Source organism: Anopheles stephensi, chromosome 2 (assembly GCF_013141755.1).
Source record: "Anopheles stephensi strain Indian chromosome 2, UCI_ANSTEP_V1.0, whole genome shotgun sequence".
Lineage (NCBI taxonomy): Eukaryota > Metazoa > Arthropoda > Insecta > Diptera > Culicidae > Anopheles > Anopheles stephensi.
Genome location: NC_050202.1, coordinates 70,800,820 through 70,822,835, shown reverse-complemented (window position 1 = coordinate 70,822,835; position 22,016 = coordinate 70,800,820). Strand labels below are relative to the sequence as shown.

The 22,016-nt window shown below is 46.4% G+C and overlaps 1 protein-coding gene across 5 annotated transcripts; it reads left to right on the top strand.

Moving 5' to 3' along the window:
* Positions 1–266: 266 nt before the first annotated feature.
* LOC118504628 (WD and tetratricopeptide repeats protein 1) lies at positions 267–4,643 on the top strand. Of its 5 annotated transcripts, none has more exons than XM_036039346.1 (10): positions 268–454; positions 780–1,032; positions 1,119–1,584; positions 1,666–2,055; positions 2,131–2,391; positions 2,468–2,745; positions 2,817–3,108; positions 3,185–3,297; positions 3,358–3,664; positions 3,763–4,643. In XM_036039346.1, the coding sequence occupies exons 3-9, from the start codon at positions 1,270–1,272 to the stop codon at positions 3,647–3,649; spliced, it is 1,941 nt and encodes a 646-aa protein (XP_035895239.1). In that variant the 5' UTR covers positions 268–454; positions 780–1,032; positions 1,119–1,269; the 3' UTR covers positions 3,650–3,664; positions 3,763–4,643. The 5 variants fall into 5 exon arrangements, with proteins under 5 accessions (XP_035895238.1, XP_035895239.1, XP_035895236.1 ...); XM_036039343.1 differs by having other exon boundaries at positions 268–652; XM_036039342.1 differs by having other exon boundaries at positions 268–687.
* Positions 4,644–22,016: the final 17,373 nt, after the last annotated feature.

Sequence of the window (22,016 nt, the reverse complement as noted above, 5' to 3'; positions counted from 1 at the left end):
AAATCTGATATAAAATATAGTAGGATTTTTAAAACTGTAAAATTGACTGAACTATGCCTTCAAAAGTAATTTATAGCAGCTTTTACAAACCGTCATGAAGAAATTATGATAACTTTTGTTACAAAAATGAATGAGAATCATAAAGATATTTTAAACTAGCACATTTTAATTGATTATCATGGTTATCACTCGGTCGGTGCATGATGCTGCTTTATTTGCCTACTGACATCATGATCTCAGCAGTCATCAGCTAGCATCGGGAGTGTAATCGCTGCTTGATCCGCTTGCAGAGGGCGAGATGTTTTGATTTGTCAATGCAATTAAATAATTTGTTGTCATTCGGTGCATTGCGACGTCTTCGTGGACTACGGATTGATAGAGGGAACGAGATGTTATTAAAGAAAAAGTACACAACGCACTTTCGGTGAATTGTCTGCAGATCACAGTCTTCCCGGTAAAGTCATTCCCGGGCAAAACTTGGGCGAAAAACTTAGCGGTCACACATCATCGCCATCGCCGTCACCGTGACCGCTAGTTGGTTTTCCACAGGCAAAGAAAAGAAAAGAAAAAGTCCTAGCCTACTGCTGGTGCGATTGTGATATTTGCCGTGATTGCTTATCATTGGACACTGTGTCACAAAGCGGTAAAAACGGTGGGTGCCCGATGCCTACCGATATCACGGACTTCGTGCGTATTGATTGTGACCGTGCTAATCGTACGGGTACGGTTTAGCAGTCGCGCCGCAAAGGTTTAAAGCATTGGCCTTTTTTCCTTTAAAGGAACCAGCATCTCCCTAGCAGCATGAATGTTCTGGAAAGCAGTACATAATACGGGGTACGCATTTCGAAGACGCCTATCGTGAGACGGACAAGACTCAACAAGAGCGATTTTGTTGTTTGTGGTGTCCAGCGATAGCACAATAACATCACGACAACAGTGAGTGCGAAAGAGATAACGAGCGAGTAGTGGGTGCATCGATCGAAGGCAGGAATCGAGTGAGTGGGGGCTGACGCGGTGTGCGTCCCTGGGCAGGTAAAGAGGTTACAAGAAAAAAGAAAAAACATTTCTACTGTCACGGTGATGTACTGACGTCGTTAAAATCCTGTTTTTGTTTGCAGGTGCAGTTCGACCCGGTCCTTCCCGTCCAGCGATTAGAAGGGGTGGGCAGTGTGTGTGCAGCCAGTGCACCGAACCGAATTTCAGTTCTATTTAGGCTGATCGACCGGCCGCCAGAGCGTGGCAGCAGACCAGCAACCATAGTTAGCAGTGATGAATATGAAACCGAAGCAACCGTACGGAAACTCAACCAATGTGACGAAAATTTTAACTGGCCGCGCGTACTGGGATATGGAGCATGTGCTCCGGAAGCGGCTCCGAACGGCCCCACAGTTTGTCGACAACATCGAGCTGGAAGCGGAACTGCGCGGTCACAACGGCTGTGTAAACTGTTTACAGTGGAGCGATAATGGGCAGATTCTGGCATCCGCGTCGGACGATTTCCATGTGATGCTGTGGGATCCGTTCCGCCACAAGCAGCTGCACGATCTGTTAACACCGCACGAGGGCAACATTTTCTCCGTAAAGGTAACACACTAGTTTTTGGAACTTTATGGTTTATTAAATTGCTTGATAAATATTCGCTTCCGCTTTCCTTCTCTTTCGCAGTTCCTGCCAAAGCGAAACAATTCCCTCCTGGTTACCGGTGCCGGCGATTGCAAGACGTACGTGTTCGACATCAATCGACAGAATGATGCCCCGATCCGACACTGCAGTTGCCATTCGCAGCGCGTCAAGCGTTTGGCCACCTCGCCCCGCAATGCACACATGTTCTGGTCGGCCGGCGAAGACGGGCTGGTACTGCAGCATGACACACGTCTACCGCACGTCTGTCGTGGACAGGATGCGAACGTACTGATCGATCTGCGAAGCTACGTGTTTGCCGCGCCGGAAGTGAAGTGTATCGCTATCAACCCACAGCGCCCGGAGCAGCTTGCCATCGGGGCAAATGACATATACACTCGGCTCTACGATCGGCGGATGATTTCGCTGGGCAAGGTAAGGGTGACAGTTGTTGGCTATGAAGAAATGATTGGTAATTAATGACTTTTTGGATGTTTGCCACTCAACCAGCTTGATAAGAGCACGAACTTGGTCGGCGACGCCGGTTCCAATGGTAACGCGACGGAAAGCATCCCGAAGGATGGTTGTGTGCAGTATTTCTGTCCAGGGCATTTGGGCAGCAAATATCAAGCCGCACATCAGCTGGGCGATATTTATCAGTACAAAGCGGTCACTTACCTCACGTTCAGTCCGGATGGTTCGGAGCTGCTTGCCAACATGGGCACGGACCACATTTATCTGTACGACATCACCCAACCGCGTCATCCACTGGTAAGTTGGGGATCCTTTTCCTTTCGCCCAATGAGGCAATCCGTTACAAATGTCTGTCTTTTTTTTGCACAAACAGTTTCTAGAATTGCCAAAGTTCCCTAGCAGCGCGCCAAACGGTAGTACGAATGGCAGCAAGCGCGGCGGTACGGAAGGAGCATCCGCTGGGACCGAGAAAACGAAACACAAGTTCCCACCAGATGTGGAGTGTCTGAAAAAGGAAGGAAACGCAAGCCTGGAGAAGGATCAGTTCCTGCAGGCAATCAATAAGTACACGCAAGCGATACAGAAGGTGAACGGGAAGGATTGTGCGATATTTTACCTAAATCGTGCAACAGCCCTGATGAAGCGTGGATGGTAAGTGGGTCAGGGCGTTGGAGATTTGTAAAGCATTTAAACTGAACCGCTGCTCCCACTGACGGTCGTAGGTACGGGGATGTGTATGCGGCAGTGCGCGACTGTCACACCGCGTTGCGGCTCGATCCTCACTACGTGAAAGCTCATTTCCGGTTGGCCAAAGCCCTGCTCAAGCTGGAAAAGCTGAAAGAGGCACTGATCTGCCTGGAAGAGCTCATTCGGCGGTTCCCATCGTACGCGAAGAATCCCGGCATCCTTATGCTCGAGAAGGACATAGGGATTGAAATGGAAAAGGCTAGCGAACGGTCACAGTCGGGTCGCAGTACGGAAATTGAGAACGAAAGTAATGCGGAAAAGGAAAGGGTATGTGTGTTCTGCCAGCTTCACTCAATGCGCTCGCTGTGGGTCGTTTATCACGCGGTTCCGTTTCACGTTACAGTACTGGCGCACGATGGCGATAGACTACGGGCAGCGTTATATCGGTCATTGCAATACGAAGACGGACATAAAGGAAGCAAACTATTTTGGCGATTCAAATTACATCGTAGCCGGGTAGGTTATGCGCTGTTGAAAGACGACACACAAATTGCCTAATCGCCTTTCGATTCCCAGATCCGATGATGGCAACTTTTTCATCTGGAATCGGCACACCGGCATCATTCACTCCATCTATCAAGCGGACGAGCTTATTGTGAACTGCGTGCAGCCGCACCCGTTCACCTGCATGCTGGCGACGAGCGGCATCGATCATGAGGTACGCCTCTGGTCGCCACAGTCGCCGGAAAAGCCGGCCATGCGACGCATTACAAATGTCGACATTGTTGTAGACGACAATCAGACTCACATGCAGAACGATCCGTTCGATTCGTTTACACCGGAGCAGGCAATCTGTCGGGCTAGTTAGCTTCTAGCGCAACTGGTATGTACGAGAATCCCCTACCAGTGTGTGTGTGTGTGTGTGAGCGGAGGTCAGCAGCTCCAACATCATAATGTTCGCTATGTTTGGTTTGCTTACAGATCGGCAGTATCATTCATGTGATTAAAGCTAGCATTAATAAATTATTCGCTAGGGTTCGGTTTCCATAACCGGTTCTGACAAAGCGGTAGAGGAAACCATGCTCATGCCCGGTCTGTGGGAAGCGGTGGAGTCAGCTCTGGTTGTACGGCTACGACGACACATTGTCCTGGGACCTTCGAGACCTATTCGATCGATGCAGAATTATTTAAACATCCCGCAAAACCGCTAAAGAGTCTGGTAGGAACGACAGGCAACAACTACACGTGTTCCCCACCCGAGTCCTTCCCCCAAGCATCTTCCATCGTCACGCGTGGCACACAAGAATCGATAATTGGTTGCGTTATTGAATCTTACCAAGTCCTGTGTAGTGAAAAGTTCTGTGAAAAAATGAATATTTTTTTAGTAAGAAACATATTGGAATATTTAAAGCAAAAGTAATACTGTGTACCGTGTTACGATTCGAATCCAACTGCCCAACAGCCTTTCAGTGTGATCTTTACCTGCTCGATTGTTTTATCAGTGATCTTTCAAACAAATTCAAAATTCACCCTAATTACTTTAGCGTTTTCGATTCATAATATGAAAATGGGCTGATCTAGTGTTGGGATTTGAAACAAAACCACAAAAATCGTCTTTGAGATTTTTCCATCACCTGTGTTACACTTCTGTTGCAACTTTTCATGTAATGACCGCTTTCGATTCCGATTCAATGAGATTATCATGACGTTGAATCTAGAAAGAGAGAGAGAGAGAGGGAGATAGAGAAAAAAAACAATATTTAACGTAATACCATAAATGGCGAACGAATACTATAACGAATAAACGCAAGTTCCATATCCGAACAAACGGAAATTGTTTGGTGAAAAATATGTTACCAGAAGAAAAGAACGCGTTGTTGATTTTAATGTGGCAAACATCTGGGCGAAACGTTACAGGAACAGAAAATTAAATCACGTTACATTGTTGCAAAACCAGGCAATTCCGGGTGATGATGAGGATAGAATGCGGAGAGATAGATCCGGAGGCACAAACCACAACCAACATCCGGCGTGATGAAACGGTGCGTTATACCGATCGGCTCTAAGCCGACACTTCCTGTGACTTTTCCTGACCGCATAAGCCGCACTACATCAGTGCTCAGGTTTGGTTCAGATACAAGTCTTGCCAGTGGCAAGATTGAAAGGAAGTCGTAAACATTTCCCACTCGTCGGTTTCCCTCAGTTCTAAATTTGTGTTAGAACGTCGAAGCGTTACCCGGCTGGGATGTTGATTTGGTGGGCCCTTACAATGAACTTTTCCTTTTTCTTCTTCGTGCACAAAACGGAAAAGCGATAAAGCAAAGAAGGATAAGCGATTTACTGCAGCCCCTGTGGTTGACACACAGGAGGGCACCTCCAAGAAAGCGTTACAGAGCCTAGACGGTTCCTCGTCAGCCATTTCCATGCGGCATTCCTCTTTCGCCGACACGGTTCACGCTACACAAGAAATGTGGATCCCATACCCATTTGCTTCATCTTTCTCGTTTTTCTTCTCCTTCTTCCTCGTTGCCGCAATGTAATAGATTTTAATCGCCATCGAATTAATCATTCGTCAGCAAGATTAACGGCGAATAATGGCGTATATAAACTGCACCGTTGCCTTCTCGTCTGCATCCACGTCCGCAGCAAAACAAATCCTATGCGGTTTTGCGGTAACAACTCACCCAGCGTAGTACGATCAGGAAGAGGCAAGGGGGTTCATGTTTAATGTTTCCCATTGTCGTCCACGATCTCCTCTAGCCTCTCACATGCTGGGCAGCCCCTACACAGCAACATTCGAATGTTCGTTCTGCAGAGCGGTATATTATCTGGGATCCCGCGCCATCCGGATCGTTGGATCTTGCCCTTCGATAGGCCGACTGTTACGGACGGTCGTTCTAGCCATGGTCTTTGCATGAGCATCGTACGTACGGTGAGTTCTTGGGGCACAAACAGCAGCTATTTCGATTATTGATAGTATTATTTTGGACCAAAGTTTGAAGATCACGATCGTGGTTCAGCGTTGGGGGTGTGATTTTTATCGGAAAGGTGATTGTTTCGGAATCTATTCAACAACTCCAACATCACGCCACATTAACCTTGAATTCGCAAGCAGTACATGACCTCGTTGATTGCGAGTAGTACAAGCAGTTGTCTTGGAATAAGATTTGAATAACAATTATTAATCACTTAGTGCAGAAATTGTTGTTTTGATACTCACCAACAAGTTCTATACCGGCTCCATAGCGGTTTGGCGATAAAACCTGGAGAAGATGGGAGAGCATTCAGCTAAACACTAAGCCACGCCATAACATTAGCTCATTTTGTTTGTTAGGCATACAAACCTGAAGTTATAGATATTATTGGTATAAGGCACTTATATGTAGCAGAAGCTTACCAAGCTTGCCAAACAACTTCTTAATAATTCTCATGTTAGAGGTTAACGAGGCAAAAACCAACATAATGGTGACACCTTCAGTGGACTCTGCTGCTTGCAATCACAAATTTTACACAGGAATGATGTGTGGAACTTTCTCTCTCACTCTTTCTCTTTTCTTGGCTTAACCACCCCTCTTAAGTCATGCATGCCATTTTGACTTTCTATACTTTATGATACCACGTAGTTGGACAGCCAGTCCTCACTTGTATAGACTTGACTTATAGTAAAGTATGGAACTTTACTAATCTTAAATCAAAGACAGCACCAAGTTGGAACTGTATAGAACTTATATAATTGCAGTACTCGCTTATGCCTCTGCAGTGATGGGTCAAGCGGAATGGCAGTTGAGGCCCCTCTAATTGTGATGTTACAGGGAAGCAGCAGGATTTCCCTCACCGATGAGTCCCCTCTAACCGACGAGGTCCCGAGCGGCCGCTCCTTTTGCCCCTATAGGTTGATCCGCCACTATGCCTCTGAGACAAGAACTCTTTCCAAAACTGTCGTCCGGTCCAAAGACGAGCTTTATGAGCTGTGCGTGATGATCGTACTATTCTTCTTCTCGAGAGGTCTCGTCGTGGCCTGCCATTTTTGGCTCTCTGTGACTTGATTTTACCCGCAGCTGAATACAGTGGCGGATCAACCTAGGAGCGGAAAGAGCTCGGGGACTAGTCGGTCAGGGGGACCTCATCGGTGAGGGAAATCCTGTTGTTTCCCTCTAATATCACAATAAGGGGGGCCTCAACTGCCATTCCGTGCGGGGCCTCCAAATATCTTGACCCATTACTGGCTGAATATAGTCAGCCCTGCCGTACGGGGCGGCGGTTCGGTCGGGATTCGAACCCCGCTTTTGACACATGGAAATCTGCACGGCTATCGTCATGGCCACCGGAGCACCCCAGCTGATCGGACTATTCTGTGACGAATAAGACTCACCAGGCTCCGATTCCAATGGGGCGGTCTGGTGGCCGAGGCGATAACGGCGCCGGTCTTCGCACGGCAGGACCGGGATTCAAATCCCATCCAGACTGCCTCCCCGTACGCAGGGCTGACTACTTTGCTACGGGTAAAATCAAGTCGCAGAAAACCAGAAAATCAGCAGATAATATCGCTCGACTGTGAGCAGTTCAAAGGACTTCTTTAATGGGCCAAGACCACAACGCAGTTGTAGCACCAGTTAAACAATCAAACAAACGCTAATGATAATTACCTTTTTCTTTCTTTACTCACAGTTTAGTTTAACATATGCTGTTTATTTGTTAAAACACATTACGATTTCGGATGTCCATCCCTGCAATTTTTAACCAAAACATTGACCGATAATTTTGAGTTTAAATGAATTTGCAGGACATTTTCTTTCATTCGCTCCGTTGTTTTTGGCCCTCGATGTGTCGCTCTTAACTGCCCTAAATCATCCCCAGCGTCCAGACTATAGAGAATTATTGTCTACCCTCAAACACGACCGTAATCGTTTAAAGGGCAAATTGCCGTTTTTGGCGATGAGCTGTGGGATTGAGTAAATGGTATGCCAAAAGACCGTGCACACAAACATACTATATTATTAAGTAATATTTCCGCTGGTTCATCAAAACGGCACCCATCCACGGACGGGGCGTTGTTGGTGGTTAGAATTTGCACCATCGTTGGGAGCAGGGGTTTGCTGATGCAGGTGTTCGGCCAAGGGTATTTTCCTGTATGCCCTCGAGCAGGTTTTCGGCTTCCAAAGTACGATGGTTGCGCTATTTGTGGTTTGCACCGCTTAATTTGCATAACTATGCTAATTTGCGCCGTGCATTCTTGGCTTTTGGACGCGCCGAGACGCTTCATCCCAGCAAACATATCGATCGTTTAGCTGCTTGGGCTGAAAAAGAAGGAAAGCTTGTTGAAAAGATTTGCTCGCTTAAATTCCCTTATTCCTTTCGACCAGCTATTCACCAGCTATCCATGTGTTTGGAAGGATCTCCACTTCAACAAAAAAGGGCGATCGTATTTAGTTCGCAAAAAAAAAGCAGGGAAGAAAACAAAAACCATAATCGAACTCATCCATCCGCTCGGTCGGGATTTTTGGGAGGAACGCGTAGCATAAGGTGGAGTGGAAAAATTACACCGAACCGATTATGCCGGTGCCGTTTGCCGGTTGTCCGGCATCAGCAGCCCAAATCAGCGTCCAACCGTAAGGGCATAAAGCATAATCACACGTAGGGGTTTTTTTTTGCTGGCCGGCCCGGTTCGAGAGTGTTGAAAAATGCTTCTTAAATGGATTCTCCCGGCTTGGCGTGGCTTCCATTTTCTTCCAGCGTCGTGCTTTGTTGATAGATTCTTGGTTTTTTTTCTGCATGCATGCTCGCTTCGCTTCGCAATCGGCGAGAAACATAAGAAAACATGAAAATGTTTAAAACACTGGCCAATTCTTTCTCCGCCGGCTCTCGTCCTTGTGTGATGTTCGGGCGTGTAGATGAAGAAGAACAAGAGGCGAATGATTCGCTGTGGACGAAACCGTGCTGCAAGGTTTGCACTTGGACGACAAGATTCCCGGGATCCCGGGAGATCCGAGAGGCACACGATGCGAAAACCTCAAAGGGCACCACACAAAGAAGCTGCTTGCCCTTGCGCAAACAAGGGCTCGTTCGGTGTCTCTCTTTCTCGCTCTCCCTCTCTTAACTCCCTTCGTTTAAAAGGGGTCCCATCGACCAAGCCGATCGGAAGCTGCTGACCATGTCCTGCTTGGTTTGGCCGTTCGTTCCCATGGCCTAACTACGACGCTTGGTGGTGGTGCGCTAGTGAAACTAAAAACCGTCCTAGCCCTGACGGCATTTTAAGGAAAAACCGGTTCGGTGCTGTGTTTTTTTTTGTCGCAATGTTCGTTGGTTGGAATTCCTTCGGTACGGAGAAGAGCAAGAAACTTCGGGCAAGAAGACCGATTTCTGCACTCGCTGTCCAGTAACGTGTGCAAGGACTATGGCGCAACTGGAAAAGGTCTCTGCGTGTGTGTGTGTGTGCATGTGCGAGGAAAAAAGGGAAATCACTTGGCCCACGGACATGGCAAGGTACCGACCAACCAACTGCCCTTTTGCCCTTGTTTTAAGCGACTTCGTTTTGTTGGTTGGTGTGTTCTGTTCTTCTTCCGGCTGTGATGTTCACGCGATCGTTGTTCTACCCATTCGACCGTAGCGTTTTATGATCATGTTTGTAAATGGGTTGGTTTTGCAGCCCATTGCATCAGATTCTGCTGTTAAAAAAGGTTTGAACAGTCGTTCAAAATTCATAAATATTGAAATTGAACTTTTAAGCTGATTAAAGGCTGCTTTTAACAATGCTTAAGCGCTGGATGAACTTTGTAGCTCTTTATGAAAGAGAATTATCATAAATTGCACTTCAATGCTTTTTAACACAATTTGAATACATTTTAGTAATCTTTTATCCACAATAAAAGCCATTCGGACATAGCATCTGCTAAACGACGACATCAGAAGTTATTTCCAACCACTGGGAAGCTTTGACGAGTAGAAGCTGCTTAAGTGCTGCTTTAAAGCGGTTCGACGAGATTTGATGCTGTTTAGTTATTAATTTCAATATGTATATTTAGGAAGGTAGTTATTTAGTTTAATTTTGCTTTAAAAATATTGAAGAAGTCATTTGGCACACTTACACGTCGCATTAACGTTCGGCACGCGGAAACTCCAGCTCCCATTGGCAGTCAAATCTCGCCAACGGTGGTGGAGTTACCAGGCTCCGAAAACGTTCTACATTCGGGCTGTTAGGTCGGTGGATCTTACCTTTCAATTCGCTTCTTTTTCTTCATCGGTTTAACGTCGTGTGGGAACATTCGCTCTTACCTGTGTCGGCGCGAAAGCGAAAACAGCGACTTTCTGACATGTGTGGCGTCATCCTCGAAAGTCACTGTCCTCTACTGCTGCGGTTTGATGAATTCATTGCTGCATTATCCGGTGACGATGTTTCGAACGGCGTACGTGATCGTGGTACCAAACGCGGCAAGATGTCTGATCTCTTTCGATGCACTTCCTGTGTGTGTGTGTGTGTGTGTGTGTGTGTGAGTATTCGTGGAATCCACCATTCGACATACATTGTGTTGGGCTGAGAGGGAACAAATGTGGGAAATAATAAATTGGCAAGTAAAATTTATAATTTTTTTTCGAGAAGCTGATCAACAAATCGATTCACATTCCCTCTATCATCCTGTGCTGTGCCCGAGGTCACAAAATGGCTGGCCACGGCGCGTAAATTAGCAACCATTTTCGATTGATCGTTACAACAGTGTGGTTAAAATTTCGCACGTACTGGTGATGTTGCCCTTTCCGCTCCCATTATTACCTGTTCGATGATTACGCACTACCTGAGGAGGGGCGAAGCGTCTCCAGGTGGAAGGGCGATCATCGTCCGTGGTGCGGCATCAAGGTCCCATTTATTTATTGCACCATAATTTCAGGCGCCCGATTTCTTGTCCTTAGTTTGTGCTACTCTCAGCACTTTACGCCCTGATTACCGATGGCCGTAGCGTGTGGTATGATCGATCGACGCGAAGAAGTGTTTCGAAAGCGAGCGGTGCTGTTATCAGTACGGGCTGCAACTTTGTTGCAGTAGTGCCCGGTACGGGGAGAAGATTAATGGCGGCCGGTTGTCGAGGATGCAACGCCGTCTTGCGCACCATCGCTGCTCGATATGTCTGCTTCGTATGCGGTGTAAAGATAATTCAACCGTGGCAGGGTTTATATTATTGCAATCAAAAAATTGTAGTGGAAACAGAAGTAGTTTTTATCTCATATGGTTTCGCTCGCTATATTGAACACTCGTCGAGGTATGGAGCAACGTTGTCTGCTAATCGTTCATTCTATCTAGCGGATGCATTGGTATGTTTCTGGTCACTAATAGATCTCCGACAAGTGTTTCTGTCTCTGTTATCCCCCTGAAGATTCAACTTCAAAGTTATGAATGTCTTTTTTCAGGGCGAGTATTTAAGAGAAACATTCATGATATAAACAAAAATCTTTCAGAATTAAATCTTACCATTTTATTTGTTAAGATCGGCTATTGCTAGAATTTGACCCTCTAGGAGATGTTAGCTGGGGCTTCACACAGTAGGACCGGGTTTCATATCCCATCCGGACCGTCTCTCCATACCCGTAGGACTGGCTAACTAGTTGCGGGTAAAATCAAGTCACAGAAAGTCAGAAATGGCAGGCCGATGGCTCAGACCGTAATTCTTGGGATCAATTTTTGTTCTACCGTTTAGTCCCTATCTCTTCTGCCAAGAGGATAATTCTCCATCTTGATGATAGTCTATACAACCTCGAGAAGCCTTGCCACGATCATAAAGATATATACTAAGAATTTCTTGAAGACGATATTTCTTCATGTTAATTGGCCTCGTCTCGATCATAATGCCCTAGGATATCTTTTAGGCGATGCTTCTTCTGCCTTGCTGGCTCTTCTGGATCTCTAGAGCCACTTTTGGATTTTTATTTAATTTTCACTATACATTAAGCATAATGGCATAGCGGCATCATTGTCTTTTCGTCTAATTCTTCACATTCAACCATCTTGAAAAAATAGCTGGTCAGACCTCCGAACATTTTTTAACCCCAGGAGTTATTTTGGTTTTGTTTTTATATTAACTTATTAAAGATATATACATGCCTCTGAAAATTCTGGCGAAGTTCTTTAAATGTAATAATTCAAAAGCTATTGGATATGCAGTTCATTTAACAAAATCGGTTTCGAAAATATTTACCTCAGCTGAATGGAATAAGTCCAACCCCCTTCACGATGAGTAGCAGAACGCACTAACTATGTTTCGTCGGCGTGCTCCACTCGTTCCAGTTCCACGATAATGAGCACCAGAAGCACGCACGCACGTACTCAGAAGAGCACACCAATGATGATCAATTCATTAGCTTAAGAGGCAAGACTCCCGGGCATCCAGGGGCAAACAGTCCAAGAACAATCATCCAAACGCAACATGGACAAGCAGCCGTCTCATTGAATTGAAGCCGTAGTGAAACATAAAGCAGGAACAGTTGAAAGAAACCCCTTCAAAGTGTGTTCATGTGTCGCACCACGCAAGCGGTACAGTGCATGTGAATCTCGGAAGGCAAAAAACAAAAATCCGGCCACACACTGCATGCGTGACGCGCGTTTGCATAATCACACCGATTGCAATGGTTGCACCACAAACATCCACTGCCAATCCTGCTACGGGACACGCGGGCAGCAGCAGCAGGCTAAATCTGCCGGCACACAGCACGCAGTTTCGCTTTCATTTGGCAATAATTTAGCTCGGTCGCCTATTGTAGCGCTCGGTGGGCCCGGTGCCGGGCTCTCCAGAAGTGCCCTTGTCAAAGTGTTTTATGCCTCACACATGTCATGTGCCGATTCATTTTCTTTTCATTTTCCATTAGCAAAGTTAAACAAGAGCGAACGAACACAAAGGCAAAGGCTGCAATCTATGTCTCTGCACCTTTTTAACACCGGGTACACACACACACACGCGCGCACACGAAACATGTCGTCTGCGCGTGGTTGCATTGAAGTGCATTTTTCAAGTTCACAGTCAACCATTTTGTCAACTGCCGCCGGGATGGGAGAGCGCCCGACGATGGCGTCCCATGATGAGCGAGCGCGTTGGGTTTCATTTTGCTTGTACCGACCGTGTACTTCTGTTCTCTTTGTACAGTTGTACTGATGAGGATGGGGAGGGGCGGAAAACGGGAAGAGGGAAGGAGAATTTGTGTATTCGCTTCCCTGGACTCTTTATTTCGTGATCGTGTGTCTGCAGGCAGCGTTGTGCATTGTGGAGATTGTTTAAGTATTCCGGCTGGCGATAAGAATGAATGTTTTAGGGCGGTATGGCATGACACGTTTGGGAGCGATGTAAATTGAAAAGCGTGGATTTTGAATGCAAGTGAAAAGCTTATTTTTTCAGGTATATTAAGCGGAGAAAAGAAGAAAGGATTTTTAAAACTATTTTAAACAATTTCAAAATCAATTTCACATCAACAACCAGGCGTCTCCATCTAGAATTGATTTTTAATCCTTAAATGTAATTTATTTAGTAATTTTAAATTGCTACTGTACTTCATGCAATTACCATGCTGTATTACCAACTTTTCTTTCTTTCGCCCTCGTGTTTTAACCGCCATTAAAGGACTTTCAAGTTAGCGAGCAAACGAATGAAAGGAAATGGCAGAATTGGCAGAACAATCAGTAAGAACACAACACGACTTGGGACGAAAAGTGTCGCATAGCAACTCGGTTCGGTTTTGGGTTCGCTCGATGGTCCGCGTCTCCTTTTATAGCCTTTCCTTCGTTGTGTAGGTTTTGCAACGTGGCACAGCCTACGAACGACACCAGCGCCCGTACCAGGACCGTACAGGAATCCGAATCAGGACTCTACGATCGGGTTGAGGCGATCGTGATACAGCGAGCTAAGAAGAAGGACAAACTGGCTCGTCTGGAGCAGGCAGGGGGAAAAAAACGAAACTTAAAGCAAGAAGCGAAAGAAGCCCCTCAAAAAACTGGTAATATTAATGCAGCCCTACGTCGATCGTCGGCGCGACGTTCGACGGTGGGTTCTGGTGCCCGGGGACCATGTGTTGGTGTTGGTAGCGCATGCACATTGATATGATTTAGAGCCAAGGCAAGGCGACGGAGATGCTTGGGAGCTGTAATTTGTGTGCTCTCACGGTCACGGAAAAGCCTGCCAGCCTCTGTGGATGCAACGAAACGAGCTGATCGCAAGCAAAAGCGATTCGATTCGCTGCATCAGTTGCAGTGTAGAGCCAGCGGTCTGGGGAAGGATCGGCGGCTGATGGTGGGGATCAAGAACTGAAAGTAGGCCTGATGTTCCGGGAATGTGCGAGAGGGCGGGAATTTTCGCTGTTCGCTTCGCTGCACAAGACGCTTGGCTCGAGTTTGCCATAAAGCGTATTGAGATTGAATGTTCAAAGGGCGTTTGAGCAAAAAGGGCATCAAAAGGGAACAGTTTGTTTTAAGCCTTTAAGATTTTAAGTTAAAAATCAAGACAATCTGCAACGATATTTCATGCTCAATATTCGTTGTTGTAAATTATAGCAATTCAAGCGCTATAATATTTTTGACAGCAGAGTGACTTAGTATAGGAGTATGAGCGGCATTAAGTATTCTCATTACAACAGTTCTGAAGAACACTGTTCCGAGAGGTTCTAAAATCTGCTCACCACTTTCGCCTTTCAAAACCTCTTTTCCCTCTAGGAAAAAAAGTCCGCCCTTTGTTTTTTCGCGTTTCACCTCATCATTTCCATAACTGTGATCTCTTCTTCCGTTCGTCTTTTCTTTAACGCCATTTTTAATTCATCCCACCGCCTTTCTTTCCCCCTTGCTCTCCCCCCCTCCAACATTGCATAAGTCTGTTTGGGCCTTGGCTTGTTCGCCTACATACATAGCTTTCCTTCAGCCATTCAGTCCCAGTCAAGTGCGTCGGCCATAACAATTGGCGTGACTGTGATCCAAAAGGAAATACAACAAAGCAAAAAAAGCTAAAACTCCGGCAGGAACTGTGTGCAAATCTTGCTGCGAAACGAAACGCATCATCAAACGTGCGCGCGAGTGTGTGTGTGTGGACGTGAAAGGAAATGGGGAAAAGAAACTTGGAATGGAGGATAAACGGCATTCAAGGGCCCAGACAAGCCAACCGCCCAGACGAAGGCTGCCAAGTCGCAGCAAGAAGCGAATCTTTTTTCCACCCTTTTTTTATTTGCCTTTGCTGGCCGTCTTGCAGTCGTTGCAGTCGTGCGCTTGTCGGGTTGTCTGGATGCGGTGTTGTTTTTGTTGTTGCTGTTGTTGTTCGATTGCGAAAAGGGAAATGAAACGGAACAGAGAAAACGGTGGGGAGGAGGAAGGAGCGAATGGAACCGCGTCAAGGAGCGGATGCACGAATGCAGCCGATTCTGCGAATTGACGAATATATCGGTTGTCGGAGCGAACCGCGCGCCGTTGTCGAGACAATAAAGTGACCTTGACTCCCTATAATTATGGTCCCCAGGGCGTTGGGATATGTGGGATTGTGATGTTGCGTTGGTTTAGCCCTGTAGCCGGTAGAGATTTCTGGCATCGTGTTGGGGCGTTCTTGGCGCTCTTGTTGGTGGCGTGCTGTTCGACAATGTCTGGCGGCCTGTAGCTCCAGAAAACGGTCGTCCGTTGGTGTGGCGGGGCGTAGAGAAGGGAATACGTCCACGTTTGCCTACGCCTTATGGATTGTTGAAAAAGGGTTTGGTGCGAGGACTTTTGGGAAGCAGAATTTTTGTAGCGCCGAGAAGTGGCCGAACAAATGATACCTTCACCAGATTAATATATACAGATATTCCTTCAGAAATTACTTCGTTCATCAGTAAGATCGGTAAATACAGTATTAGTCAGGTCATGCAAACACCAGATAACAGCATTAAGTCGTAGAACACTCCGGGTTGATAACTTGATCGATTTGAAGCAGTACATTGTTTTAAAAAGAAGTATAATATAATACTGTATTATAAAACTTCCCGGTACGCAGGACTGACCAGTATCCAGTTTCGAGTAAAATCAAGTCATAGAAAGTCAGAAATCGTAGGCCGAGACCGCTCGAGGATATAACTTTTAAATCGGAGAAATAGAAGCATTTAATTTAAGCAGTTCGTTAGCATTTTTAATGAATTTGCTTATGTTAAATACCTATCAAACGATCCAACTTTCAACATCATAATTATAGCTTTCCAGTTTAAATGCTTCTTAGCTCCATCAAACCCCCGATGTTTTTTTGGTTTCACTCAAACACATCACACAACTACCAAAACAGTCCCCGTCTTTATGTGATCTTTAATCAAATCGGACCAAAGCACCCCGTTCCGCAGAATCTTAGATTGGCTATCCTAACGAAGACTGACAGCATGCACATCGAGCACACGGAAACGTCATTAAGCGTCGGCAGCTGTATCGCAGGTCTGCAGCCGGACCATTTCACCGTCCAACCGAGGGTCGAGGGACGATTAGCGAAATGCCCACTTTACTAACTTTATATGACCGGGACGAGTACCGAGTGGACCGGGCCGAAGATGCGATTCCACAGCCTGCTGCGCCCAGTCCGGCGCGGGTATTCCAATGCCCATTTGAACCGGTTTGCCCAAAGCCCAGACAACCGACGGTCGGCCGGTTGTTTTTTTTTTCGGAGCTGTTAGGGCGGTGAAAGAACCCGAAATGCATTTGCATCGGTCGAGATGCATTAGTTCGCTTGCCTTTTTTGTTGTTGCTGTTGGCGGCTTAATTTCAGCTGCTGGGGATGCATGCATGATGTCTGGCGTTGGATAGTACGAGATGAGATAAATGCTCCCCGAGAGGTTTCGAACCGGGCCAGAAAGGTTAACCGTTTTCGCTACTCTACGCCGGTGGCTCGGTTACCTGCAGATGAGTGCATTCTTTGTGCCTTTCGGGGTCCAGCTTGGGTTTAGCGGCAGACACTCATAAAAAGCTGAGGTTGACCTTGGTCTTGGATGTTGCATCTTGCTGCTGCTGCTGCTGTTGCAAAAAGTCCTCACACAAAAGTAGAAGAAAATCTTTTCTTCGGACGACGAACGACAGGGAAGGGTTAAACCAAGCGCTGGAGATCAAATTCACGACCAACTATCCAGTTCCCGGGATTTTACGGCTCACAGGAACGAGTCCGTGCTGCTGCGGGACTTTGGTGGCTGGTTGTTTAAAGCCGCCATATAAACATGGGCGTTTTATGAGGGCTTCGTACCCGGTGTACGGCCAACTTCGTCTAGACATGAAGCTAAATGCGATCCGTGAGATGCACAGGAAGAGCATCCAGTTAAATTGCTCCCCATGTTTTAAACTACAAAACATGCAGAACTTCATGTACAAAATATTGGATATTAATAAAGTGAAGATGTCTCGGAAAGCTCTCGAGGTAAAACTCATAAAAGTAGGAACGAAAGACAGACGCACAAAGACAAACAAAAGGCCATGGAAAGGTGAGCAAACCTTGTGAGATGCTGCGGCTGCCACAAAACTGGACAGCTAGACACCAACGCGAGAAGGTGATTATCTGTTTCCTACGATGTGCACCGAGTACTTGCTGCCAGTTCAATAGACTACCAGCATCGTGCATCGGTGCAAACATTGGAGCGACGTTCGATCGACAAGTTCTTGCGGTGCGCTCGAGCGAAGAAAGAAAGGAATCATCCAGACTCGGACCGTGGAAGCCCTGCAAAGGTGTGCAGCAGAGAGCCCGGGTGTGCGGATGTAAATGACACTTTATTTGTTTCTCCGTATTGATCCTTCCACTTAGCGTGTGTAACCTTCGAAGGGTTTAAAGCAACATTCTTGGGCCGTTTGCTTCATCGTTCTTTATGATGGGATTATTAATATGTGCAAACATTATAGTCTCACAGCGAAGGTGAGAAGATGGTGAGAAAAAAAGAAAGTTCAAGGGCTTAAATATATAAAATATATTCACGAAGAAAACTTCAATTGAATTACTGCTACCTCTCAGATCTCGAGCCTGGACTGAGCTCCACAGCGCATACACAACCCTAGAGCCGTTGGCGTACACTAAATTACTTTGACCATGAAAATTAAGTTCTGCACACACACACACAAAGCCAGAAGGGTTCGTTGCAGAAAGAGAAGGATAAAAATCACAAGCCAAGTTGTACGACCGTTTAAAAAAGCCGAGCAAAAATAAAACATTGATGAAGCCCTTTCGCTTCGTAACGAACCATTTCGCCCTATTCGGTGGCCATTTACCATTCATGCTTTTGCACTCTCGATCGGTGTGTGCAAAAATGCCCATGATCGCTGTGGACAGCAGAAGGGAAAACGGAGAGAGAAAAAGAGAGAGGGAGAAAGGGAAAGAAGAGGGCCGTGCATGATCAACAGCGATCCTCGTCCGGTTCGTCTGGCAAGCGTGACAAACAATACATACACACAGGCTGATGATGTCCGGTGGCGAAGGGAAAGGGATGATGCAGGGAGGAAATTGAAAGGGGGGAGAAGGTTGGTGTAGCATAACGCAAGCGTTCGGGAGGAATAAAGCAATGAACGAAGGCCGGACGACATTCATGGTGGCTGGCTGAATGGGACTTTTGGGAGGTGAACGAGCAGAAATTGAAGGTGAGATATCCAGAATGTGATTCGGTTAGGGGGACACAGGAAAGCCCTTTAAATGGGTCCAACACCCGGGGGGGGGGGGGGGGGGAGATGCCAGGAGAAGGTAAGTTGGCCTACTCATACACACGCACACGTACATCCGGGATTTTTTTGTTTCACAGAGGGTGTACTACGGCAGCAGTGTGAGTGAGTTTTTTTAGTTGGGAATTTTAAATGCACAACCCCTTTTATTTGAATTTCGTCAGTTTGGTTCGATTATTATGCTGTTTCGCAACATAAGTGCAGCATTGCATTATGCTCGGCGCAACCAAATTAGCTTCAACTACCATTCTCCACTTTATGTTTCGTTGTGGATGAGAATTGCAATAACAACGCCACCTTACAACCGATTACTTTTAGCTCTAATATGATCATTTTCAAACAGCTCTTTGTGCACCAAATTTTTTACTGAAAGGAATTGGAATAGAGAATGATTTCTTCTAAAATAAAATTACATTTAAAATAGCCTAAAAATAGCACATAAATGCCAGCGTGATCTTGTGCTATAATTCTTGCTATAAATGGCCATCCGTTCCGAGACAGGAAGGATCTCCTCTGCAAGAACTTCTTGAAGCATGCAAATTCTTAACGCAACCAGACCAAAAACTCAAACCAGGGAGCGCGTTACATATTCTGCTACTTTACCCTGTACGGTGCTGCACTTGCAGGCAACCATGGCATCCATGTTTTTCTTCTCTTCCATCCCATTTTCTGCCTGCACGATCGTACGAGTTTCTCGTAACCCTTTGCCCAGGTTTTTTTTTTGGACAGATTTTCACATAACCGCCAACAAAACGTGCCCCAGCCGGGTGTTGCCGAACGCATACCGGATGTGCAGTACGATGCATAATACTTGCACCACAGAACGGCGATGGGGTTTCTTTAGCGCGGCGTTGATCGAGGAGCAGGAGAGAAAAAAAAGCGTCCAAAACGGCCTCGACAATTCTAGATCGCATGGAAGCAGGCAGGCAATGTTGGCCGGGAAAATGTCGTTAACATTCCATTTTCCATCACCGCCATCATGTTTGCATTATTTTTAGGAGGGTAGTGAACAACAAACGCTTTTGTGCGAGTGTTTTTGTGGCTAATTTGAGTGTCGCTGTATCGAAAGGGTCGCTGGTTCTTACAGTCGAAAAAGCGAATTTGCAATTAAATGGGAAGCGTATGCGTTTTAAATTTAGCATGGCGTGGAGTAAAATAAAATGAAGTACTTCTCATGTTGGAAAAATGAAACCAGAAAAGCTCTAGAAAATAATATCGCTTAACTGTAACACGTTGAATACTGATATCGCATCTCACTGGCATAGTCCAAGAAGGTTAGAGTAAAATATTAATTTAATAAATCCATACACACCTGAACAGCGATTAGCACCAAAGTAAGCCACCAAACGGCATCAGTTGAGGTCCATCTCTGGCAGGACTGTTTCGCGAACAAAAAACCCGCGTTGTTTTCACACCATTTTTAAACGTAAAACCTTGCATTCACTGTGTTTGTTGCACTCTTAAGAAGCCAAAGGGGCCAACCGTACTCATCACCGACCCCAAAAACTTTACCAACTTCACACGGGTCCCATCGATTCTTTCACACTTTTTGTCCTGACCAAGCGTTTCGACGCCTTCGGGTGACGCGCGACTCATCACCCCGAGGCTGGCTAGCTGGCTGGCTGACTGGCTTCGGGTTGGACTTGGTTTGCCCAACCCATGGCCGAAGAATGGAGAAGGCTCCGAGTTTTTTAAACCTCATCCTAGAAGATCCACCACGAGACTGATCGTAAAAATTGAAAAATCTCTTATGCAATGGATCGCCCAAACCGTTCTGCATGCGTGTGCTGTAGCGTTGTGCGTTGTCCCATTCCCCGGGGTTGCCGAAGGTTTCTCCCGGGGTTCCCAGTTCTACCCGTTCTACTTCATCCCGCGTGTGAGTGTGTGTGTTTTTTGCATTCGTTTTTGCAACTCTTTGCTTCTCTTTCCGTTGCTCAATCTAACCTACCTCTTTCTTATATTTCTTTCTCTGTTTTGTTTTCATCTTTTCTGGTTTTTTTCCTTCTTTCTTTTGCTGCTCCTATACTTTTCTTCCCTTTATAGCTCGTATCCCTTGTTTGCTGTGTTAAACATTTTTTAACGTTCTTCTTTCAACCCGCGTTCGAACCCTTTCGCCGCGTTCATCATTATAGTGCTGTTTCAGTCGGTCTCTCCCTCTCTCTGTTTCACTTTACGCTTTTCTCTTTTATTATTATGTGTTTTCTCTCTCGCTCGCTCTCTTTTTTGTAATTTTCGTTTCGAAATGCAATTCTTTCTTCCCACCCCACACACACACACACATGCGAGCGCGCTCCACCACATCCTTCTGGCGCTCAGTGCGTTCGTTGCATGTTGTTATGTGGTTGTGTGTAGTGGCATGTATGTGTCCATTGTGCCTACCAGCAGCAGAAGCAGCTCTGCATTTATGTTTGTCGAATGCAACCGCCGCCCATTAGAAGGGTTGGCTGGTGCTCTTGGCTGGTGGCATCTAAAACCCCGCTCTTACCTTCTTCGCACCACCCCCTTCGCCCACCCCCGGAAACCCTGGAGGGTGTTTGCATCCCGCAAATTGTGGCAGAATGAATCAACTACTTCCTTCTTGTCAAGACATTCGTCAACTCAGTGTGTGTGTGTGTGTGTGTGAGTGTGGCGCAGGTGAAAGGGGGAGTGAAGGGGAGGGGGAAGGGGCTGTTGCGAATAAAAAATGTCTTCAAACGAATATCTCAACCCGGTGCCGTTGGGTAGCGGTCGTATCGTTCGCTCTCGCTTAACTTCCGGTGCGTGGTGTAAAGTTCTAGTGGGGTGCTTAACGAGTAAAAATAAGAAGAAGAAGACACATACACAGAGGAACATTCTCCAAAGGCACGTCCTAACCCTCGCACTCGAAAATAAAACCCTTTTTTTTGGTCGTCGGGAGTCTAACACCTTCGCGTCAGCCTTTCGCGGAGCAGGCAAAGATCCAATAAAGGGGGCCATAGGCTGAAGAAGTGTACACAACAACAGAGTCGCGCTGTATATCCTCACAGATCACCCACCGTGCGCCTCTTCGAACTTCCCGATTCAGTGGATGCAGCTCGACGACAACCCTCCTCCCCACCTCCCCTTCAACTCCACTCCACCCTCTCGAAACCCTCTCTACCATGACAACATCGTCGGCGTTCGCTTTGTGTCTGCAGCAGCATGTGTTTTCTCGGTCGTCTTTTTTGTTGTTGCTTTTGGGTTGGCCGTTTTCTTCTCCTTATTGTGTTGCTACGCTACGGTTCCCCCGTCCTTGTCGCGACGGTACGCGACATTTTTGACCATGCGCAACCCTGCGCAAACCACGGGGACGCACGATCACACGGCACGCCACTTGAGGATATCTCGTCCAAGTGAGACAAGTGAAAGAATCGGAGCGTGCGCGTCCGTTCAACGGGTTCCATGCTCCATGCTGCTATATTCCACGTTTTTCGCTTGATTTTGTGCGAACCGGGGAGCCAAGGAGGTAAGCGGCGAAACAAACCTTTTGCTCTCCACTTTTCAATCAGCGAACGGGCCGATAACGGCAAGCAAACGGCAGGTTCGGATAGAAACTTCAGACGTTTTTTTAAAGTAATATGCG